The sequence below is a fragment of the Lynx rufus genome, unplaced genomic scaffold (assembly GCF_022079265.1).
Source record: "Lynx rufus isolate CCGP_SWC_20201006 ecotype Redwood Valley unplaced genomic scaffold, mLynRuf1.p SCAF_17, whole genome shotgun sequence".
NCBI classification, from domain to species: domain Eukaryota; kingdom Metazoa; phylum Chordata; class Mammalia; order Carnivora; family Felidae; genus Lynx; species Lynx rufus.
Genome location: NW_025814831.1, coordinates 37,083,662 through 37,108,651, shown reverse-complemented (window position 1 = coordinate 37,108,651; position 24,990 = coordinate 37,083,662). Strand labels below are relative to the sequence as shown.

The 24,990-nt window shown below is 45.4% G+C and overlaps 1 protein-coding gene across 4 annotated transcripts; it reads right to left on the bottom strand.

Moving 5' to 3' along the window:
• Positions 1 to 210: 210 nt before the first annotated feature.
• MAX (MYC associated factor X) lies at positions 211 to 24,622 on the bottom strand. Of its 4 annotated transcripts, none has more exons than XM_047079503.1 (5): positions 24,368 to 24,622; positions 23,591 to 23,617; positions 15,818 to 15,925; positions 2,997 to 3,120; positions 211 to 1,738 (listed from the first exon to the last, which is right to left on the bottom strand). In XM_047079503.1, the coding sequence occupies exons 1-5, from the start codon at positions 24,401 to 24,403 to the stop codon at positions 1,551 to 1,553; spliced, it is 483 nt and encodes a 160-aa protein (XP_046935459.1). In that variant the 5' UTR covers positions 24,404 to 24,622; the 3' UTR covers positions 211 to 1,550. The 4 variants fall into 4 exon arrangements, with proteins under 4 accessions (XP_046935459.1, XP_046935458.1, XP_046935460.1 ...); XM_047079502.1 differs by lacking the exon at positions 24,368 to 24,622 and adding an exon at positions 23,771 to 23,851; XM_047079504.1 differs by lacking the exon at positions 23,591 to 23,617 and having other exon boundaries at positions 24,368 to 24,621.
• Positions 24,623 to 24,990: the final 368 nt, after the last annotated feature.

Sequence of the window (24,990 nt, the reverse complement as noted above, 5' to 3'; positions counted from 1 at the left end):
CCACCACTGGTTTACCCACTCCCTGGCCGGCCCAGCGGAGCTGAGCCCTGAGAACAAAAAGGGGGGTGCTCTGGCTTAGAGGAGCTCCTCATTCTGCAAGCCCACGTAAGTGACCTCTGCTTCTCTCTCAGGTTTCCCCCCATGGCCTCCAGAGGGCTCTTTCCTTAACCGTCTTGGCCTCTACAAGGGCAAGAAGACACCACCACCAAGAAGGATAAAATAAGTTTTTATTTATAGTCTTATAGTAAAGGGGAAAGCCTTAACTTGCAAGACAATTCTTGGGCAGTATGTACAACATACTTTTTATTTCCATGGAATGGAATCAAACACGGACTGAGACTACAGAGTACACACTAGAAATCAGCAAATGCCAGGAACGGAGTAGGAAAAAGACAAAGAAATGAGGCCTAAACACACAAAACCCTTCACTGGGATCTGCTGACCGCAGCCAGGACCAGGGCTGGATCACACAATGGGAACGGGGTCCAGGACAGTTGGAACAGGAATGGGGTCAGGGTGGGGAAGGGTCCGCACTGGGGTGCGGGTTTAGTACCAGGTAAATTGCTCTTGGTATTTACATACAAAATCAGTTGGCTCTATTTCTTAGAAATACACACGGAAAGAAAGGAAGATTTGATCATTACTTTATGAATCTGTCGCTTTGCAATACCGACGTCATCAGAAATAGGGACAATTCACTCAGATTCAAATTTCAGTAGCAGGAAATAAATATCAAAACATCATCACTGGCCCTCAATACAAAACCTCTACCCGACCCGATCCTCCCTCCTTGTCCCACCCCCTACCACCCCCTGGCGGCTACCACTTCACTGCTGCCCGCTGTCCCCCACACATACCACACGAGTGTCACGCAGCCCTCCCTAAGGTTGGCTGGGAGAAGCAGGAGTGAAACAGGCCAAAGACTCTGTGCTGCAAATCTGTCCCCACTTGTATTTATACCACAAACTTCTTCAAGGATCTGGCCTTTCAATAGGAGCGATAAATAGCTTTTTAGAAAAAAACAAAAACAAAAACTTAAAAAGAAGGGGGATTAATTCTGATTACTCCAAACTGGTCATCTTCTTAAAGTAGAGCAGTCCACAGATTCACAAAGTCTATCAAACGGAGGTGAGGGTGGCCTGGGAGGAAAGGCCTGGGAGGGGCAGGAGTCCTCCGGGCATGTGCCCGGCGGGGCTGGAGGAGCTGGTGGGTGGTCAGGACACCATGTGCTCAGAGGTCCGGCCGGCCGTCTGTCCTCCACAGAAAAAGCTGCCAAGTTGGGGTATTTTGGTTTAAAAATTCCTGGTGGGGACAGGGAATCCCTGAAGGGAAACATTAAAAAAAAGCTTGTGGAAATGGGGAAGGAGAACGAGAGCTGTTGTCCAAGAGCTTCTACGTAAAAATAAAATTAAAAAAAAAAAAAAAAAAAAAGAGAAAAGAGGAAAACAAGAGTCTCTTAAATGGTTCTGAGGGTTCTAAGGATGAACTGAAAGGAGGATGGGACGATGGAGGAGACAGACAGTTTGTATTGCTGGCCTGCCCCGCGGAGCTTAGCTGGCCTCCATCCGGAGCTTCTTCCTGCTTTGGGGCTCTTCGGGCTCCGACTCCGAGCTGGAGTCTGAGCCTCCATCGAAGGCAGAGATGGTGCTGCCCTTGGCGTTGGTGTAGAGGCTGTTGTCTGAGGAGGGGTAGTTGGTCTGCAGTTGGGCACTCGACCTCGCCTTCTCCAGTGCACGGACTGAAAGGCAACCAAGCGAGCGGGTTACAGCCTTCTGGAGACTAGGGAAGCAACCGAGTCTCAGCTCAGGGTCCAGCCTGTTCTTCCGAAGGGCTTGCTGGCCCCCGAGGCTCAGGGTGGCTCAGAAGTAACTCCCTTCTGGTGCCTGTTCCACCCACACACTTCATTTCCTTCCTCCTTTCCCAGCCAGACCTGGGGGCCCAGTGGACATGGCCAGCCACTCTGCAATGCCTCCCAACCCTAAAGAGAAGGCTTGTGATGTCACCGTCCTGCCATGGAAGTCGACTGTAGAGACAGGAGCATACGCTCCCTGTGGGACCCAGCAGCACAATGACAGAGAAGATGGCCTGGCGATGCCAGGCTCCACAAGGGTGTGAAGGCCACACAACAGCAGGGAAGGATGACATAAGATGTCGGCCAAAGAAAAGTTCTGGCTTAGCTCTCTCGTATAAGATCCACTTGGAAAGACAAGCTGGACACTTGGAAGCAAGTCGCCAATGCACACAGCATACCTGGGCCTCTCGACACACAGCCCCTCCATGCAGGCTGCGTGGCCCAGTAACCAACCCGATACTGCCCCCCACTGCCCATCCCTCGGGGTTCAGCTCATCTTGAGCCTGGAAGGTCAACCCACTCATTTTATCTTATTTTATTTTATTTTATTTGAGGTGTTCTAACCCAGGTGGTTACTTGCATTTCCTTTTACTTGCATCTTCCATGAGGGAGGAAGAGAAGTGAATTCCCCAGGAACAAAGAACTTGATCAGCTCTCGCTTTCCCCTGTGGTTGTAGGAAAAGGTGGGTGTGAGCATTGGAGAACAGCATGGGCCTGGCCCATAGGCTGCCCTGATTGGACTACCATTGACAATGGGGAGGGCTCACTGTCCCTGAAAACCTGGAGTTTCTGGTACTTACAAAGCACACTCCAATCCAAGGACCTCAAAGCTCTTTTGAGACACCTGATGCCAGGTGTGACCCCTACCGCAGGCAGAGCACCTGAGCCCCAAGAAGGGGAGAGATCAGGTCAGAAAGAAAGTCTCCAAATGTCCAACCCCTAGACTCCACTGTTCCCTCACTGGCGGCTCAGGTCCTTCCTCAGGATGGTTCTAACACTCAACTATTCAGGCCCAAGAAGCAGGGCTGCCGCTGCTTATGAGCACGCGCTCCGTGACTGGTTCTGACTCTGCAGGCCCAGGTGCGAAGCCCTGACCTGGCCGGAGCACAGCAGGGCCGGCTGCCCCACCGGCTCACGTGCTCACCTTGCTGCTCCAGGAGAGCATTCTGCCGCTTGAGGTCATCGATATCTTGCTGGTGTGTGTGGTTTTTCCTTCGCATATACTGGATATACTCTGTGGCTTTGTCTAGGATTTGGGCCCGGGATGCCTGTTGCAATATGAAAAAAAGCAAAGGGGACAAAATAAAGACCTAGTCCAAGCGGTGAGGAAACCATGCCTTTCTGCAACAGCAGCACGGGGGAATGGAAGCAGGAGGGTGAGGTGGGACAAGGCTGAGGAAACACAGGAATCGCTGCTAAGAGCCTTCTTTGTGCCAGTCAAGGCGTCAAGTGCTTTATGCAGCAGCAGTCTCTGAGAGGCGGCTCCACCAGGGACCCGAGGCTCAGAGAAGTTTACTCGGTTAGCCAAAGTCAACAGCTAGATAGTGGCAGAGCCTGGAATTCAAACTCGGATCCATCTGACTCCTGAATTTGTACTCCCCCCATCCCCTTTGGTTCTTTAGATTGCTTTCAACTTTCGGCCTGGCCATGTCTGAAAACACTGAACTACTACTTAGCCGAGAGCTTGGGCTACTCACTCTCTGCTAGGGTGTGACTACGGGCAGCTGGTCCAGTGAGACAAGAGCAAGATCTCGGTGGGAGCCAGCTCGGAGTTGGAGGAGGCTCAAAATTTTTCCCCAAGGTCCCTAGATTTCAGACAAACCCTGACTGTGTTACCTATTTCCAACTGAGCTGTGCTGCTGTGTCACCATTTCAGCCTTCCTGGCTAAAGAGGCTTTTGTGAAAGCTGTCAGAGCTTGATGTCAACACAGGAAGGGCATGAGATTGGGCCATTTCAGGAAGCAACCACACCTTTACCACAGCCGTGGGCAGCCTAGGCACTGCCCTGTTAGAGGAACAAGTTGATAAGCCATTAAAATGGATGTCAGGTTACTCTGCCCCTGAAGGCCAAACATGCCTGGAAGATTCCCTCCAGGTTGCAAGCATGGCCAGAGTTACTCACGGCCAAGCAGCCAACTAGCCAAACAGGTAGAATGGTACAAAGCCAAGAGGACTGATGCCCAAGGCTGGGCAGTCTAGAAGTTGAGTGTGGCATTCAGGCCACCGAGGCTTCTGAGGAGTAGCAAAATTTCTTACTCGGGGTAGGGCAGTACTCGACAATTCTGTGTTACAATCCTGGCGGGTCCTTGACAACCAGAACACAACAGGGGGGAAAAGGCAGAGAAAACATCCACACTCAGGATAGCAAAACTAAATCCACTTGTATTAAATCCTGACAATCTCAATTTATATACCTCGGGCTGGGCTGGGCATCAGAGAAGTTTGCAAGGCCTGGATTTATTCACCAGTCCTCACAAGTACTAGAATTTCCAGGCTTTCCTCTTATAGCATGCTTAAGGCAATTTCCTCAAAAGGAAATTGTTCATATTCAACCATTTTTATCTGGTGCAAATTATATGCAAGGAACTGAGCAGACACTGTGGGGAAACAAAATGTATTAGTCATGACTTCTTTAGCCCAGAAGCTTACTTACTATCTAGCCGAGGAGATAAATATATCCATACACAGACAAACCACAGGGCAGCACCAACAACTGTAACTTGAGTAGCACAGATTAGAAAGGCCATGGGAAAGATGGCTTCTGGCTGGGGTGATTACCTACTGTGTGCCAGGCATGGGCCTCGGCCTCTGTGTGTGCGCAGGCACACACGTGAGCGCTCCCATCTGAAACAGTGAAGCCTGGTCTAACCCAGGGTGACATCTGTGGCAACGGGTCACTGTGGGCAGGGAGAACAGCACGGCATAGGCATGAGAGTGGAGACTGAGCCAGGTGTGCTTCTTGAATAGGGCACCTTCCGTAGGAAGAATGAGAGTACCGTGCCACCGGGGCTTGGAACTCTGGCTGCAAGGCTACTTCAGTTGCTGTTCCCCATTTCTGCTGAAGGGGACTTATTAGGTCTAATTATTAGGGGATAAAATGAAAAAAAAAAGGGGGCACATAATCAGAAAGGAGTAATGAAAATACTCTGCTTCTCTAGATACTACGGAAGGAATTTTTTTTTAATGTTTATTTTTGAGAGAGAGAGACAGACAGAGTGCAAGTGGGAGAGGGGCAGAGAGAGGGAGACACAAAGCAGGCTCCAGGCTCCGAGCTGTCAGCACAGAGCCCGACATGGGGCTCGAACTCACGAGCTGTGAGATCATGACCTGAGCCGAAGGCAGACACTTAACCGACTAAAGCCACCCAGGTGCCCCTAGAGATGGAATTTAGAAGTAGCACTGTAGGAAAGGTGGCAGAGTGGCAAGAAAGAGTTTAGGCATCCAGGAGACAGTTGCATTCTGGGCTCTGTCATTAATGCGCTCTGTGACTACAGATATAATCTTTCTCTCTGTGGCTTTTTTTTTAAAGCTTATTTATTTGAGAGAGAGAGAGAGAGAGCGTGAGCAGGGGAGGGGCAGAGAGACGGGGAGAGAATCCAAGCAGGCTCCATGCTGTCAGTGCAGTACCCGATGCGGGGCTCAATCCCAGGAACTGTGACATCATGACCTGAACTGAAAGCAAGAGTCGGATGCTGAACCAACTGAACCACCCAGGCGCCCCTCTCTGTGGCTGTTTCTTATCTGACTAGAAATTCTCTGAGACCCCAATCAGCCTTCCAAATTCTATGCACCCCATCAGGATCCAGTTGCTGTGCATATTCACATCCCAGTCTCTAAGTCTGCCTACTTTTCCCACTAACAGTTCCCAGAAAGCAACACTAGCCCTTATTTAACTACTCATTTGCAGCTGGGACGAGGGGAAAGAAGCAAGATTGAAAATGTTTGGTGAGGACTCTTAATGAAATACCACACTGAGTAGCAGCCTGTGTGCAACCAGTTTCTTCTTCACATATTTACACATGAAACCATGAAGTGAAAGTGAGCAGTAAGCAGAGCACAACAAACCAAAAAGGGAAAAAGATCCTGTGAGTGGTGCAAGTTTCCATTCCAGGGCAGTTTTCACATGAAGATAAAATTCACAGATGCTCAGAACACAGAGGTCCCCAAAGAAGGTGGGATTGGTATACACCCGGCTCAAGGCCTCCAGAGGGCTAAGCACAGCCCTTCCATTATCGCCTGAAGGCAGAAGCGTCCCAGGCCACCTCTTAGCCAAGTCCAAAAGAATGGTTCAATTAATTTATTAATTGTGCCCTTCCCAGAGTACTCACCAAGTAAAATCCAACGAGAGAAAACTTAAAGCACAGAATACAGAATTCCCCCAAATTTACATGCGTATCTAGTCCGGGGTGGGGGGGGGGGGGGGTTGGCGCTGGAGGGACTGCAAAAGGTTGAGATGAGAAAATGCTACACATCTAAAATCCCCTCTTCCTGACTTTCCAAACCATATGATCACATGCCTGGCCACAAGATTAAGGTGTGGGCAGGCCCTTCGCGCCTTTAGGAGTTTCTACTATGTGAACAATAAAAAGAAACAGACAAGAACCTTGGGCTTTATGGTAGGACTGTGTGCGGCCCCAGGCTTTAGAGCATGGACTATGGAATGGCCCGGGGCTTTCGGTTTCCGTTTTTTGAAATGCAGGGTTAGCTAAGTCAGCAATCTGTGAGTGAGTGACTGAGCAGACCGAACTTGGTAAGTCATTGTGTCCACAGATGGACTGTTGCCTTTGGATACCTGTTAGGAACTGGGATAATTTTCTCCCTGCTAGGTTTTACAGTTAGGAGGCACAAATTCTGATTCCGCCTTTCTGAGCAGAAACCGATCTCTTTAATGGTCTGGACACAGCCCTGAGACAGCACACACTGTGGCTGGGGGGACCAAAGAGGTGCTGGGCCTCTTATGTGACCGTGCGAGTCAATTTTGTAAAGTGGCTCCTCGGGTTCCTCCTTCACCTGTGGGAGCCATGCAAAAATTCACTGGACAGCCCTGCCAGGTCCTGTTCCAAAGCCCCAGCTGCATTACAGCAGTACAAATGATGACGATGATAAGAATGGCAGCAGCTAACACTTACTGAGCACTTATTTAATGCCAGGTGTCTTCATACAACCTTCTGATGTATTACGTCCCCTATTTTATAAATGAGGAAACAGAGGCACAGTGCTCTAACTTGCCTAGTAGCAGGTAGTAGAGTCAGGATTTGAACCAAGGCCTCCAGGACACCTCTATTTTGGGAGCACAGAGGAAACTGTGGAAGTAATAAAAAAAGATGGACAGAAATGCATTGACAGCATGGTCTGAGAGAAGAGTCTGAGCAGGAGGGAAAGGACTACGAAAGAGTCATGTGATTGGTCTACACTGATGTCGATAAAGACCCAGGGAGGATGGTTTCCTTGGAGGAGTCAGAGTTTAGGTAAATCACCCCCGCACAGTTAATGAGTGCAGGGATAGAGCTGAAGCTGAAGACTAGTTTTTTAAAATTAGGTTGACAAAGTAAGAAATGAAAAAAAAAGTAGCTTGTAATAACAGCAGCATTGAAGGAAGATTGTTTTTCTTTTTCTTTTAAAGACAAGTAAAAACCAAACAGGCTTCTAGCAGAGAAGAAACAAATAGAAAAAGCCTAAGGATGCAAGATAGCTTGCATCTATCTAGGACTGAACCTGACCCCGGAGGAGGGGAAACACCAGCCTCAACAGTGCGGTTAGCCTCGTTACCTAACAAGGATAAAACCAATATGGACAAAGAAGACCCACTGTGGTGTGGCCAAGGGGCCTAGCAGGTTCCTGCCCCTTTTCCAGCTTGTGCCACAGCAATAAGGAGACAGAAGAAAGGGTCAACTGAGCCTCGAGAGGCACCCACTTGACTAGAACTCCATTTGGGAACACAGTGCACCCACCTCATGTGTTGCAAGAAGTGACTACATTATTTCACAAAAGGATCCAAACCCAAGAGTTTCATTCTAATTAGAACCTTCTTAAGGCCCCAAATGTTTCTTGAAGTAGTTAACACTGACATTAGGATAGAATCCAAGGTTACTAAATCAAAACTTTTTACATAAGGCACAGTTCCACATGTTTCTGGAGATGTAAAGCTTATTACAGTAATCTGGATTTGTGTAAAAAGCCACGTTATTTTAGAAAGCAGGCGGAGAGAGGTAAGGAAGAGAAGAGTAGTGCTAGAATGTTCACATTAGGAACACCATTGCTATTCCCTGGGGTTCTAACCCTGACTCGAGAAGTAATCACCTTAGTCGTATTCATCACTTTTCCTCCTCCCTCCTCACTGTCAAAATCAGATGTTACCACTGCCTTGTTCCCTCAAGAACCAAAATGCCACATCCTGGGGAATGAAAAAAGAACTACTCACTAACTGACATTTGTTTTGCACTACATATTTTAGGAAACATAAAACCTTTATTTTCTGACACCTTGCACAACCTTTTACACATATTAAGGTAAAGAGAAAGCTAGGGCAAAGCCTATATACATTTCCATTTGAATAGTCATCTTCTGAAAATAAAAATTAAAGAATCTGCACAATAAATCTGGGCCTGCATTAAAGTGGTTCATTCCAAAATGGAACCCCCATCAATGCCAACAAGGGAGGCTGTGGGATCAGAGCCACCCTCAAAGCTTCCTGCTACCAAGCCCTCCCCAGACTAGACTATTTTGTGGCTTACTATGGGAAGGCATCATACCCTTTACGGGGCTTAGTTAAAGCCAGGAGTCAGACATTTGTTTAAGAGTCAACACAAATCATGTTTCAAACATGTTGTGCCCTTGGTAGTTTGAGATGAGGGTGTGACACTTATTCATCAAGGTTTCACCATGAAGGACAGGAGCACACATTCCCCAAAGAGGAAATACAACTAGTAAATAAACATGTGGAAAAGGATTTAATCTTCCAGGTAATAAACAAAATACAAAATTAATTACTAACTCTGCCTACTAAATTAATTCCCCCTCTTCAAAAAAATTCCAGTGATGGTAATACTGGTACTTTCAAAACACTGTCAAAAGACTAGTCTTTTGTTTTTGTGTTTTTTTAAATAAGGTGTCTATTTATTCTTAATGTTTATTTATTTTTGAGAGAGGCACAGAGTGTGAGTGGGGGAAGAGCAGAGAGAGAGAGGGAGACACAGAATCCGGAGCAGGCTCCAGACTCCGAGCTGTCAGCACAGAGCCCCACGCGGGGCTCGAACTCACGAACCATGAGATCATGACCTGAGCCGAAGTCGGACACTTACCGACTGAGCCACCCAGGCGCCCCTAAAAGACTAGTCTTTTGAATTTGCTTTAAAGAATAAGAAAGGAAAGAATGAAGACATGAAAACAATCCTCTCTAGAGGAATTCTGGCAACAAATGGCAAAACCCAGATGTTCTTACTCCTAGACCTAGCAATCCAACTTCTTGGAATCGACTCTATGGAAACAGTCACCTGCAACAAAATGGTCATCACTACATTATTTATAAAATCAAAAAATGAAAAGCAAGCTAAATAGCCAACAGAAACATGCCTAATGACTAAATATATGAATACATCATCAGCTGGGCAAAAGGCATGGTACGTGAAAACAGCAAGCTGTAACATTTCTCCCATGTAAGACGTGCAGAGGAAGAAACCAGAAGGGAATACACAGATTGGTAATACCATCATCTCCTTGCTTCTTAGATGCCATCAATTATTCCATGGATTTCATAATAGCAGCTTGTTGGGGGAGAACTAAAAAAGGCAAGTTTCTTTTGACGTTCACTTTAAGATGGCACCCAATGTCAGTCATATTAAAGTGGGGTGTCCAGTGGGGAGACAGGTCTTTAAAGTGCATGGTCGTCCAAATAGCTAATAAGCACTTGAAATGTGACTAGACTAAATTAAGCTGTGCTGTAAGCATAAAATATACTGGATTTTGTTGAAGTCATATTTATTTTTGCATACTAGGTTAAATAAAATATATTATTAGAATTAACTTCATCTGTTATTTTACTTTTTTACTGTGTCAACTAGAAAATTTAATTGTAGGGGTGCCTGGATAGCTTAGTCAATTAAGCGTCTGACTTAAGCTCAGGTCATGATGTCACGGTTCGTGAGTTTGAGCCCCACATCAGGCTCTCGCTGAGGGTGCAGAGCCTGCTTCAGATCCTCTGTTCCCCTCGCTCTCTGCCCCTCCCTGTTCACTCTCTCAAAAAATAAACAAACATTAAAAAAAATTTTTTTTAATTGTATCTGTGGCTCACATTAAACATCTGTTGGGCAACACTTGTCTTCAAATCTTAGAACAAAAGAAAGCTATAGGTTGGAGGAAGGGGAGGTTTTCTTCTTCCCGTTTTTCCTAAACTTTTGTAATTTTGCTGCAAGGAAAGAAATGCTGAAGGGAAGCCCCGGAAACCAACTGGGTATCCTTCAAATCTCAAGATGGAAAAGCATTAGGTATGGTTTCCTGGCTCTCTAGTCCTCTCCATAGGAGTGAACCTTCCCCTGCTCTGCACTGCAGAGACTTCCAGAAGAGTGGACAAGGCTTCTGCCCTCGAGAAGCACACCCTTTAGCTACGTGATAAGATGGTCACAGAGAAAAGGGAGACACAGGCAAGGCCCCATGAAGCCCATGACCACTGGGGCTGATGGGGGAGCAATACTGTAGGGTTCTCTGGGTGGTGAACTGCTTGATATGAGCCGTGAAGGCAGGCAGGCAGACAGGCCCAGGCAAAGAGAACATGGAGGCACTCCAGCAGCCAAGAGTGCACAGGCTGGGGGGCCCTTGTGAGTGGGTCTCTTCACTGTGAAACCCTGATGTCATCCGGGCGGTAAGGCTGGAGCTGGGCCTTGAGAGAAGGAAGGAACTCCAACAGATGACATTTCTGGGGGAGAAGAGGAGGGTGTACACTGCTCCACAGTCAGGGAAGGGGGAGAAAAAGCAGGAGGGCAAGGTGGGCACCTTCTTTAGAGAACATAAAATACCAATCCTTACCTTGAGGGGCACTGAAAAGCCCTGGAAAGGTTTTCAGTAGCACAGAAACAGTTTACAAGGAATTCAATAAATCAGTACACTTACATTTGCTGAACCCAGGGATTAATGGAGACTCGGGCAACCACGGACAATAAATTTAACGTAGAAAATTAAATTTTTGAAAAACCTAGTTGTGAAGCAAATTATTGCACAGGTTGGAGTCTGGTCAGGTAATAATGAGTAAGGTGGTGAAAAGGGCAGGGATGTGGTTTACTTTCATCTACAACATAATCCCTTCAACAGCCCCATATGATGTAGAAACAGTGTTGCCAAATGAACTGCACGCTTTAAGAGGCGCCCACCAGAATGAGCCTCTCCCAGTATAACGTGGCCGGAGTGGATGGACAGGGGGCCTCTTTCCTTTAGTTAACAAATACTCTGCATAGTTCCTGTGCCAGGAACTGAGGGAAGCAATATGACCAGAAGCTGTTTTCCCTGCCTTCATGGTACTTCTTATGGTGTAGTGTGGAGGACGGGCAGACATTCACCGGGTAACTACACAAACAATTAGAACTGGGATAAGTGCCCTGGTCACAGTGCTGAGTGACTTTAACAGGACACTGACCTTCAGCTATAAGAACTGTCAGGTTCCCTGTCACAAGTGAGTTATTTGACAGACGCCTTAACATGTTAAGGAAGCGGGCTTTCATGGAAATGAAACAGACTAGCTCAGTATTTTAACCTCTCCTTCGATGCTCAGCACGTTACCTTATTATTGCTAGGTATTACATATAATCCTCTCTCCCAACAAGGGAGCAAGACCTTCAAGAGAAGACACTATTATACCTTTTAAACCTTTACAGCACTCACATAGGTCTTGGGTCTTAACTAAACAGGTGAGCACAACCATGTTGGCTGATGTTCTTTTGTTCAAGGACTGAGCAAGCCCACAGTTTCCTCTGGCACTCTCACTCCACAGCTACGTACTGGGAATTACCACGTGCCAGAGTCTATAGCAGGAGCTGACTGGGGCGGTGCCCTCATGCTCTCATCCAAAAGGAAAGAATTCTGAACTTAATGCTCACTAAAAGAAACCCCGATTTTATTTTTATCTTAGGTTATGTTCTCTTTTTAACACAGCTCTATCCAGAAAGGAGAAATCCATAGCACAACTGCCTGAAACCAATCAACATTAAGATAAACACATTTAGGAAGAGACTTAAAAGATGAGAAATTTCTATAAACCACCATCCAGCTACAAATGGCAATGTTGCAATAGAACCTTTTATCACTAAAGTCAACCACGCTAAGGAGACAGTGTGATTGGATGCTGGGGCTAACTTATGGGGTGGAGGGAAGAATTATATCCCCATGTGAAGGCAAACTAATGGGCTGGCCACCAGGTCTTGAATCCACATCAATAGGATGAGTTCAGTGCCAGCAAGCCATCGGGTAACCCTCCCTAGCACCCAACCTACTGCCCTTAAAACAAATAATTCTGTTCCAGAAAAGTAATGTCTTCCCAGAGAACAGTCGTTACTCCCTTACTCTGGTTGACTGGCTGATGGTTCTAATTCCATCTCATCTTTCCCTGTGGGATGTCCAGTGGAAGAACTACATGGGAAACAAGAAACTTACACAACAGAATTCAAGAGTCTACTTGCTAACGCTGCGACCTATGGCAAAACCCAAATGGACCACCAACTACAATGGTCTATTTCTCAGAGAAGCTATGTGGACTCAGAAAAACGTACAGAGTTAAATGATCCTCAACTGTCTGCACTTCAGTGGCACCTACATATACCACCTCAGAGGAGAGTATTCTAGCAATAGCCCCTGAATGACATACTGCCAAGAATACCGGCTCTACCTTGAGGGAGCTCCCAACGTAAAGACAAGATATGGTAGAAAGACTGACCTTGGCAATCAGCAATCCTGCGTTCTAGTCCCTGTTCAGCTACAGACAGGGACCATGATCTCAAGTTGCTTCCTCATCTCTGACACAGTAATGACGGCAGGAACAGCAGTAATAGCAAACGTCCAATTCTATTAGCATAATACCTCAGAGAACTGTTGTGCTTACTTTTACATTGCATCACAGATGTTGATTACTGATTTTTTTTTTTTTTTTTTTTTACTTACACAGAAGGTGATCATTTTCTATAATGTTTATGATAACAGTATAAATAAAGGAAGCCGAGGATAGAGTTTGGGTCTCACATTTAAAGCTATTTTTTTAATACAAGTATCCCCCATTCTTGGTTAGGATCCAATTCATTCAGTACTGGTTTTGCATTAAAAATCAAAAGGCTTAGGACACATGACAGATGATTCAAATATTGAGAAGTCACATGGAAGTTAAAAATGCTCAAATCAAAGGAGCCTGGAGGCTTTCCTGCAAGAATCCACTTGAAGCTCACCCAAACTCACGATTATTTACACAATGTCACAACCTTAATTACTGCAACCCAAATCAAGAATTAGCCAATTTCCTTTAGGTTCAAATACCGTATTTTTAAAAAATTACAACATTTAATGAGCACAGGGAAGACTGAGAGACAAAGCACTCTTCCTGCTAGACTCCCTACAGTATCTATGAAACAATGCTGGCAGATAAGGAAAACAATGTAGACGGTGGAATTCAGATGCGAAGGGGCTCAGGGTTACTTTACTCATGCTGCGTGTGAAATATCTGGATTAGAACACAGAACAGGACTCTGAAATTAAAAAGGCACCTGGTAAATTCCCACACTAGGGCTTTATTAATGGGCTCCACATAACCTGGCCCCTTGACTGCTCTTCTCCCCTATTCCTGCTACTTCTCTGACCTCATTTCCTGTCACCATCCCTGCAGTTCCAGCCTGGCCACTCTGGCCTCGGCTCTGGACAGGCCCGGCAGTGCTCCCAGGTTCCTGCCTTGTGGCTACTACACTTGCCTTCCCTTGGCCTGGACTGCTCATCACCAGATAGGTACATGGTTCTTTCTTTCACACTTCCTTCAAACCTTTGTTCAAATGTTGCCCTGCCAGTGAGTTTTGTCTGGCTTATTGAAAACTGCAAACCTTCCTTCCCTGTTTAATTTTCTCCACAGCACTTAACTGAAAGGCTATATATATTTTACGTTATTAGCTCATTTTCTATCTTTTCCTCACCAGAATAAGCGCTTCTGCTTGTGTGTTTTGTTCATGGCTGTCTCCCTAGTATCTAGAACAGTTCCTGCCATGTAGAAAAACCTCAAATAAGCATTCAATGAACAGACTGAGTGAATAAATGAACTGGCCACAATGAATGACTATTCAGTTTAAGAAGCTACCAAATTCAAATCATCAACTTCATTGAAGAAAGGAGACAACAGATTTAGGATACTGTGATTTTAAGGACTTAAGGAAGATTATTATGGTAATGTAAAATAGGCTGGATAAGGAAAATGGTACAGCTGAGTTCCTATGACCAACCTCTCCCAAAGTGTCCTCAAACTTAAGAATGTCTAAGAGTCAGTAGTGAATCTGACATGAGTGATCCAAAGGCCACTTCTTGGGAAACATTGCCTTGGTGCCACTCCTGGTTAGATGTGAGACCTAAGAGAAGGGAGCTCATTCCATTTAATTCACCAAAGTCATTTTAATCGATACCATGGCATATGAGTAAGCACTGACTGTCAACAGCTCAAACAAACACAAGAGATAATCCTTTGCATGTGTGTACTTTGACGAAAAGAATGAGTCTGTCTCCCCATCATAAAGATTTCCTGTGCTGCTTAGACGGTGTTGTGTCTAGGAATGCTGTTATCCTAGGTAAGCACCTTAGTTCAAGGACACTTAAAGCAAGTCCACGTTAAGTAGGCCTAACCCATGACAAATTCTGGTTTTGCAATACTAGGTATTCACTGGCCTGTTTTGTTTTTTCATAAAGGTCAGACTTACTCCATGCTTCAGCCACATACAAGGCCACACCTCAGATAAGGTATAAAGCACATGGTTTACCAGAGTGACAGTATAAACAAAGTGAAACTATAATGGTTCCAAATTTGGCTCTGGATAACCAAACTCAGGACCCCCACCCACAGAACTGAATCAGGAGAGCTACGGAAAGTATACCTGAGAGCAATGATTTTTCTTAAAACAGCTGTTTTTTTAAACACTGTATCACTAAACAGAAATACACAGGTCCTCTTTCCAGTCCGCCATTTCTACCACTGAACTGCTGCAGAGAGCAGCTGGCTACGTTCTGTGTTCAGGATATAACTAACTGTGCAAACAGATGTTTTTTCCAAATTCCAAGAAGTGACCCCAACCCATACGCTTTTTACTCAAAGCTTCCAACTTTGTTTTTCAAATGTAGAAACAGCTGGTGCCTACCTCTCCAGGGAAAACATTAGTTTCTGGAAGGCCATCAGTGGGGCGGAGGGAAGCAGGAGAAGATCAGTTACTATTTTCCCTCCATTTCGTATGAACATGTCTCTTTCCTTAAGTCTTTTGTCCCATGGCTTAACATGCTCTTTATACGCCTTGAAATAACAGCTGTTGGAACTGGGAGATCACTAGTGTCCAGGTTGGTTCACATACATTCCTGAGAGGTCTCATTTAAAAGAAGTACTAACTTCGAACTATACAAAAGAAATTCTCGTGGAGGTCTAGGGAATCACTAACCTCAGAAATCCTTAGTGTTATCCCAAACTTCTATGGGCTGCTCCCTATACTATAGTTATAATAAATTCTTGAAGGAGTAATTTTTTTTTTTTTTTACAAGTAATACTGATTTTAAAAGAGAACTCCTACTAATGTCTTACAAGCAGCTCCATTTTGTCTGTCGTTATTTGCTAAGGACAGAGTAGGTGTGTAATGATACCCCAAAAATCAAAAAGTAAGGAAACCATGTAATTTCCTTCCAGATAGGTGAGTGGCCTGGTAAGCCCCACAGCAAGTTCCAAGTTAGTTGTGGCCATCAGTTTCTCCATAAACTCACCTTCTCTCCTTGGAGTGATGGGACCGAGTCCCGCAAACTGTGAAAGCTGTCTTTGATGTGGTCCCTACGTTTTCGTTCCAGTGCGTTATGATGAGCCCGTTTGTCAGCCTAGAAGAATGGGAAAAAGAGCACATTAGCAATGTCGTTCCTTTTGCTTGGTATAGGTGGGTGGGGAATAGCCTGGAAGTATATGCTGTCAGCGCTGTCCCTGGCGATTGGGCTGGGAAGGATTTGTCGAGGTGGGCAGTTAGGAGTCTCCAGAATTAGGATCTGCTAAAGGGGGAGAAAGGGGTGAGCAAGGCTTGCGACAGGAACATCCAAAGTAGCTCGATGCATCCAGCTCATGCATAAGTAAAATAAAAGTTATTCATGGGGACAAAGTGCAACTCTCCTGCAACATCAGTCTTCCCCCACAACTTACTTATGTGACAGAACAGCCGTCAGTCCATGGTTAGGAAGTGACCAGGGAAAAGCTCCAGAGGGGCCCCTTCATAAAATGTGATCACCCCCACTGTAAGAGATTCCTCATGGTGGGTGCCCAGGAAAGGAGTAAAGTCACTGGTGCAGTGCTTTTCATGTGAAACCCATCACCATGAGTCTGCTCTGGGCTCCAGCTTGCTAAAAGGGACTAGTTTAAGACCTGCTCACCAAATCATACAATCGAAACTAAAACCTCTAGAAAAGCCAGATGCGTGAATCTGAGATTATGACAGAGATGATAAAGACACCAAGTACATTCTGAGTTCCTGTTTTTTAAAGTGGATCCACGGTGCCATCCTGCCAAGGGCTTCCCCTCACACAGGCTATGCCAGAAAGTTTGTTCTTAGACAGCAAATCATCTGACACTCACAGGCTCTGAATAAATTTCCTCAGGCACCTGTGGCAGGTCAAGCTTATTTGGCAGTATCTAAATACCCACAGACTGGACCGAAGTCTTTATCCTGTCCTGCTTAGAAACACAAAGAACTATCAGCTGGAGAGCGACAAAGACTGGTGACAAATCACAAGCGGCAAAATACACTGGCTTCAGGCAAAAGAGAGTGCTGGAGAGCACTGCAAGAGAGCTTCAGCAGGTCCCTACTAAAAGAGCATTTCCTCCAAATGGAACACAGACACTTAACTTAGTCTAAAGCAAGAACCTTGATCACTTCCACACTTTGGGAATTATGGAGAATAATATACTCTGAGAATTTACCCTGAATACACAAGGTTGTGCTGAGCTACTCAAAGAGCAAGTCTGTATATGGAAATTTCGGGTAGCTTTAACCTACCCAGACAGAGCACCGGGCACTTTAGATATGAAGCAACAAGAGTAAATAACTTGGCTTAGACAAGATTGCCTCAAATGAATCCTTGTACTAGACAAGATGCACAGGCAAAAATCTATAAAGACAAGTCATGGGAATGAAAGGACTTAGAATTCTACTGTATAAGCCTAAGTCTGAGTCATTACAGAGGAAGAGGAGGCTGGGAGGAGCTGTGGTAACCCAAGTCCCTTCCTGGTGTCTCAAGCACAACACCTCACCTCTAGCTCTGCTGAATCGGACACCTGGTTCCCATCATGGCCATGGTTCTTTCTACATGGCATGGCAACTCACCTTCAGGGCAGACGCCTGGGCACTTCTAACACCCTCCTAACCTTGTTAAAGTCTGAATTCGTGGTAAAGTGAGTGCTTGCTGAACTCCAATGACATATGAAATCTAGGGGGACACTGAGGGAATGATCAAGCTTGGACACCAGATAACTTAAGGCTAGAGGTAGGTGTGCTGCACCACACAGCATTAGAACAAGAATGCCGATGCCTTCTAACAGCAGTATGAAATAACTTGGAAGTATTGAACATATTTAAGTACCCAGTCCTTTCCTAACTTACTGTCCCCTCTAGTCACCTACACAGGTAAGGTGGGCTGGGTTCTAACCTTGACTCTACCTAAAGCACTGAGAAGGTGGAAATGACATCTGCCTCTCTAGCATTTGTTACCTACTCCCTAAGATGGTTTATTTACATGCAAATTAATTGCACAGCTTTGGTCTCCAGCAGCAGCCCAAGATACTCCTGTCTACTAAATCACCCTGATTCCTGGCCCTCCTCCCGGCTTAAGAGCTGTGCACAGAAGCAGTGACAGCAGAGTTACCCACAATTCCTCTCGTTGATACAAATAAAATCCTAATTGTCTGTTTTCTTTCTGGGAGAGTCCTGCATATCTCAAAAGGTTAGAATCAAGTTGAACTTGGTTTCACTCAGGCCTGCACTAGACAGGTGGAGCCAGGTATAATCTAACACCAAAATCATCCCCACAATGCACTACCCCTTCCCATTCACTGAGCCTTGAAAGGACTCAAATGGACAAGTCTTTTGGTTAGAGGATTGTTAAGTGAACTTGGCTGTGGACCATCAGCAGAAATCTTGGCTTCTTATCTGGGGAGCCAGCCAAGTTTGAGAAGTTGGCTCAACAAGGAAAGGCAGCAGTCCACTGCCTGGTAGAAAGCCTAGGCTGGGGACTGTTGTTCTCGAAGTAGTGGATGGAATTTCTGTGGTGGTTCCAGGCCCAATTTAACTAGCAGAAGGGTAGAATCTTAGACCAATCCCTGTTGCCATGTCCATCCCAAGCAGTTACTCTTAACCAGAGTCAATTTCAAAGCTCTCAGAGACAATGGCAATGATGTATTGTCTCCTCCCTAGGCCTCATCTGAAAGAGCAAATTAAAAATATGCAGAACTAACATGCCTAACTCCAGGCAACTCTAGACTAAATGATACCTCTAGTGGCTTGAAAGACCATATGAAAAACCTTTACACAATGCTGAGAATTCTGTTCAGGAAACATTTCCAAACCACAGAGATCCATCCAGCCCGATAATAATGTTCCCCTGCCCCCCCCCCCGCCCCAAATCATCCAAATGGAGGGCCAGTTGCCAGGCTTATCACTACTTTGTTAACAGTCTTCACTTGCTGGAAACCTTTTTCGAAAGAGCCAAGATTTCAGAGTTGAGAATGAAAAACAGGGTAAAGACTTCCAGTGTAAAGCATCTGAGATCCTCCCACAAACTCAAAACTAGTTTAAAACAAGGGGGTGGGAGTGGGGTGCGGGAAGGGCCAAACAACTGTGTGTCTTAAATAAAGCTCAACTCAAGAAATCAGCCAGCTTTCTGTTGCCCATACTGAGATGTTAGAGAATGAAGATGAATGGGACCAAACAAATTCTAGAAGACAGCAGAGGTTTTCCTGGGCTACACAGCTGGCCCGCAAATGCCTTCCTCCTTACATCCTATAGGAGCAGTGGCTGGATGCTGCCACTCTTCAACTACACTCAATTTGCAGCTTCTGCCAAAAAACCTTTCCTTCAGGGCATCCCAGGCTAACAGAAATCCTAAAGGGTTGTGCGATACTGAAGAGTGGCCCACAGATGCTCAACAGGAACTCCAGCACCAAATCGCTTCCAGCTTTGACATCTCTGCCAAGGTTTTTATCCAGCCTCTCAGTTTTATTTCCACCAAACTTTCCATACTGGCAGCCAGAGTAAAAATCTTCACCTACAATTTGTCCACCTCTGACACTAACAAGCACGTGTATCTTAAGTGTTATTATATGTTGAAAGCAAACATTATTTTGCTAGCCAAGAAGTTGCTAAACTGGCAGGAGGTCATTCAAGCTAAGGAGGTGTGTTCAAAATCGAGGGAAATTTCTTTAAATTATTTCCTTCCAACTTACTGCACAGAGAATGCATCTTCCTTCAAGGCCTTACATCAGTTAGCAGCCTCATTTCCTACAAGTTCTAGGTAGGCAAACAGCAGGGGGAAATAAATGCTCCATTATTCAAGGATGCACAAGGTTTTCGAGAACGATGCCATTTCCGGGCTATCTGACATCTAACCCCACCTATAAGGAGAATCTTCTTAACTCCAATACAAAGAATGCTCAGCATATACTGAAAGTTGCTCACTAAACACGTACTGCCTTTAAGAAATTCAAAGATTGCATTTTAGAGGAGAGATAATGTTGCTTATTGTTAATAAGCTACTCTTATTAAACACAACCATGGAAAATACACAGGTTCAAAATTCTCATCAGAAAAGATCTATTTATTACTTCTGATGGGAAGCAAATAGGAGAAATAAAACTGAATTTCTAAGCAACTTAACTCATTTTAATCAACATGAAAACTGCAACATGAAATAATGGGCAGCTGCGACGAGAAACCACTAAGGTCCTTAATAGGAAGATATAAATTTCAAGTTCCCAACATCTCTCCTGCTAGAAGCCAAATGCCTACTATACATTTCTAAAATCAACTAAATACATGTGTTTTTGAGGTTTTTTTTGTTTTTTGCTTTGTTTTGTTTTGTTTGGCATCATTTGGTGCCTAAAAGAACTTGGGAATGCTATTATCCAAATATGCTATCAAACTACAGCCATTTGAGAAATTAAAAATGCCTTGGTCATGAAATTTTAATCGAAAACCAAGTTAGATTCCACGATCAACAATTTCGCCATTACGGGCATCTTGAAAAAGGACTTTAAAACATAAGAACACCCTTTAGTCTAACAAACAGGCGTATTTAAGAAGCAAGCCTGGCATTTCTGTACCACTGTCAACACTCTGAAGCACACACAAATTACATGCAGCGTGCAGCACTTCTATGCAACTAATTCCAGGTAAAACAGACAGTGGCTTCCAAGTAAATTCCAATCTCAAAGACGACCGAGCTCATTCCCTTCTAAATAGACTGTAATTCCCAACAAAGCACAGAGCACTACGAAGTTAAAAATATTTAATAGGAGGAAGACCCAGACGTGAAACTGCACAGATCTGTTTTTACACCCCTTAACAGATATACTGTAACTCTAACACCTCCAGCTGATATGGATAATAAGCCTTGAGTTTCCTAACACACTAACCCTACATTTCTCGTCTACTTTCACTTTTTTCCAAAAGTAACTTCCCAAACAGAAATAAAACAAAAGGATTTACTTCGTATGAAACATACCCGTCCCAGAAAAGTTTCTCTAAAATGCAGATTTTTCCCTCCAAAAAAGAGTAAGATAATACCAGTGGGACTGTGAGATGCATAAAATTTAGTAATAAAAATATTATTTCCTTTACAAAGCTTACTGGTCACTGGAGCTGTTTTCCGTTTGCACTGAGGCAACAGAAAAAAAAATTCACCAAATCAGTTTCACTTTCTGTTAGAGTTAACCTCACTTCCTAACTATTCTTGCAGAGAATCTTAAATTTCTCACACAGTAAGGCTGTATCTACTGTGACCTCATAAAAGACAAATGAGGGTCTCTTTTTACATTAGGACCCACAGAACCTTCCAAATAACTTGTTAGAAGTTCTTCTGTAGTCCTGAATATTTGGTTGTTCACAGTCCACAACCTTTTCTGAATACAAAGCTTATGAATAGTTCCCTCCAAATTCAAAAAAAAATATATTATCTATACTAAATGACAGGAAATAAAGTGATGTATTCACAGAGAAAAGAACCCCAAAATCCTTTTTACCCTATTTGTTCATGATAATTGTTTGATATGCCATAAAAATTTATCGGTTGCTTCTTCTTTCCATGCTCTTATGATTATTTTGTGCCAGATAATGTTTAAAAGTCTCGGCAAATAGGCATGCCTGGATGGCTTAGTTGGTTAAGTGTCCGACTTTGGCTCAGGTCATAATATCATGGTTTGTGAGTTCGAGCCCCACATCGGGCTCAGTTCTGACAGTGTGGAGCCTGAAGCCTGCTTCACATTCTGTTCTCCCTCTGTCTCTGACCCTCCCCAACCCGCGTGCGCGCGCTCTCTCTCTCTCAAAAATAAACATGAAAAAAATTTAAACAAAAAACTTTCAGCAAATAGATGTGTCAAATTAAAAACAGAATCAAATCCACTCCCACTGCCCACTTCCCAAAATCAAAGAGAAAGATCTTAGGCACCTTAACACCAAACTAAAAATATCTAAGAAAAACAATGACATTAGCATTCTAGGAGAGTGGAAACATTTTAATAATTTAATAAAGCAATTTACATCAATACCCATGTGGATGGATATTTTGAAAAGCAGAAAGCTTTCAAGAACTGTAAGCCAAACTTTCACAAAGAAAACTCTCTCACTGGAAAGCCAATGTAATTCTAATTCAAATAATGATTCTGCAAAGGAGGCCTAACCAATCCCTATCCTCCAACCGTGATCAAGCCCTGGAATACATTTTATAACTGGAAACTTGGGGGGGGGGGGAATGTTTTAAAAAAGACTGGGTTCTAAACACGAAACTCAACATTCACACCATTAAGGGTAATAGTAACTAAAAAAAAGGAACTGAATTTCCAAATACATGTGTAAAGGTAAGTATCTGACAATACTTCAAGGAAAAATAGAGCAAAATCTTTTTTGTGACTATTACCCAGGGATAATTTTTTAAATCTTATGGAACAACTTCATACTCCAGATTTTATGGAAATATTAGCTCTCAATAAACATTTTTCTTAATGCCTATCTGCTTGGAGAACCTGCAGAAACTTTGCCTGCTCTACTGAACAGTAGGTACAAGGCAGTGGACATGCTTTTATCCTGTGATACCAGAAGCATCAAAGTGGCATCCTGCAAATTCCAACAAGTCCCCAAACATCATGTCAACAATCAGAAAAGTAAAAAAATCTGGATTTCTAATCTTTCTTCAAAACAGGAAGATCTGGCAACAGTGAGCCCTCACTCCCACATAACAACAACCCACTGGAGTTTAATGGCTGTCTTTTCAGTAAAGACATGTGCTGTCCAGAGCCCTAGTCCTCACCTCTGCTCTCTACTTTATTCCTGATGATCTTACTGCCTGGGCCCCCCAGAGGCATCTGAATTTTTGACCCCCCATTCTATAAACTCTGTACCGTTCCCATTTGTCAAATGTTAAGACACTCTGATGTACTTCTCTTCCTCTGACTCTGATTTATTTTGTGTCTATTCTTTTTTTCTTTCTCTAATCTCTTCATGGAACACCCACCGCACTGTCCCAGACTGGAAAGGCATGAGATTAGTGTCTATCTAAATCCACAGAACATCTACTGAGAACATTAATATCAAAACCCTGAGAAATTACTGATAACATTGTATGGTCTCAACCGCCACCTTTTAGCAAATCTGTCTCTACAATGCCACGCTTTCCTCAACAATTTTTCTATTTTCTTTATACCTCTCCTTCACCGCAAATAGACCACAATAAGCTGTTTGTGACACTTTCCTATTCAACCTTTGGCTCCTCTACATTTCTAATTTCTGCATTAGAAAAATACCAGGTTGTGCTAGACTCTATAGGCCTATAGAAATCACATGACTTTTGGTTAAAGATGATTTTTCACATGTGGCTTCAGCCTCACACAACTACGCATGTATTGTTTAGAACCTACTGTTCCAAAGTAAATCTGACAACTTTGACCCAAAATAATACAATTTACTTCAGAATGACACATTTCTCATTTTACACTTACAAAGTGACAGCTAGATCACCCACGTGAAAACTACTGAACGATTCATTTCTTTGCAAACAGCTCCTTTCACTCACCTACAGTCCACTGAAACTTATCACCTGAGTCTAGAATGATGAGATTTGCAAACCCGACCCCCCCACCTAGAACCCCAGAACAAGGCCCCGCCTCACCTTAGCGGTTAACAGGAGAGTTTACTACAATATTAAAAATAATAGAACAATCTCTTTTTCTCTCTGACCCCAAAAAGGACTAGAACTGAACGGAAATGAAAATGAAATGGAGAGTAGGAGACGTACCGCAGATTGAAACCTCGGTTGCTCTTCCTGGAATAAGAGAGAAAAAAAATAGAAAATATAGAAGTTATTTTTACACTTCACATTCAATAATAAGAAAGAAAATGCCGGCGGCGGAGGAAGCGGCGGGTGGGGAGTCGGCCCGACCCCCCTCCCTCCCTCCCCACCCCACGCCGACATCACCCCAGCGGGATCCGGTAGCGGGGCAGGGGGGTCCCGAGCGCCGCCCCTCCTTCCAGGATCCGACATCGGCCGGAGGGGATTTAGAGCACTGTCTCCTCCCCCTCGCACCCAGCTCGGGGTATCTGGGCACTCCCAACCCCTGTCCGCTCTCCCTCACCCCCCAGGATCCGCGGGTCACGGGAAGAGGGTGATCGCGGACCCAGGGGGCAGGTCCTGAGCGTCGTCCCCTTACCCGGGATCCGGACAATGGGATCCCAGGCGCACCCCGTCCCAGTCCCCCGGATCCTGAGCGGGATAGGGTGGGAGCGGGAGGCCGCAGCACCCTCCTCCACGGGGGGAGGTGGGGGTCCCAAAGGCCGCGTGTCTCCTCCCCACCTCCAGTCCCAGAAGGCCGCTCCGGCTAGGAGCCCGGAGGGGAGCGAGCCGGGAGCGCGACAGAGGCGGTCCCAGTCAAGGGCGGGGGGGGGTGGGGGGGGGTTGGGGGAAGGGGAAGAGGAGGAGGCTGCCCGACCCCCTGCCGCCGTCGCCCCGCGGAGAGCCCCGGCCGCTGTCCCCGCCTGACAACCCGTACGGGAAGGAAGAAGCCCCAGGACTCACGTCGCTCTCCACCTCGATGTCATCGTTATCGCTCATTTCCTACGGCCCAGGGAGCGGCCACTGCAGCGGCGGCGGGGAAAGGGGAGGGGTGCAGGGGAGGGGGAAGTCACCGACAACAACAAGCCGAGTCCCCCCACACACACACTCACTCACTCACTCACTCGCTCTCTCACTCACACTCACACACACACGCACACACACACACACAACACGGGCGAGAACCACCTCCTCACTGCAGCACCGGATCAACGGCGGCACGCACGCCCGGTCGGCCCCCTGCCACGTGACCGGGCCCGTCACGCTGGGGCCGCCGAGACTTGTAGTTGTCGTCCCTTTGACTGACGGCCCAGCTGGAGCCAGTAAAACTACAAATCCCATAAGGAACTGCATGTAGTCGTCGCCAGCCCAACCTGTTGACGGAGCCCAGGGCGCCTGCGTGTCCTGTGGAGGGGGCGGAGAGAGAAGCGGCGCGATGCCTGCTGGGAGTCGTAGTCCGCAGACCGCGAGTTGTCAGGAGGTTTTCTTCCCAAGGCAGCAGAGGAGGCTGCTGGGAAGATAGGACACGTGGAGGGAGTTGGGGCTCCAGGAGCCGGGCTTGGTCTGAGCGCTGGGCGCCGGGCCCA

Bases quoted from the DNA above. Each gene is read 5' to 3' on its own strand.
- MAX (XM_047079502.1), bottom strand. From the start codon at position 23,836: ATGTCGGATCCTGGAAGGAGGGGCGGCGCTCGGGACCCCCCTGCCCCG. The intron at 23,618-23,770 runs GTGATGTCGGCG...CTCTTATTCCAG, and splicing joins CGCTACCGGATCCCGCTGGG to GAAGAGCAACCGAGGTTTCA. The intron at 3,121-15,817 runs GTGAGTTTATGG...ATATTGCAACAG, and splicing joins CATCACTCCAAGGAGAGAAG to GCATCCCGGGCCCAAATCCT.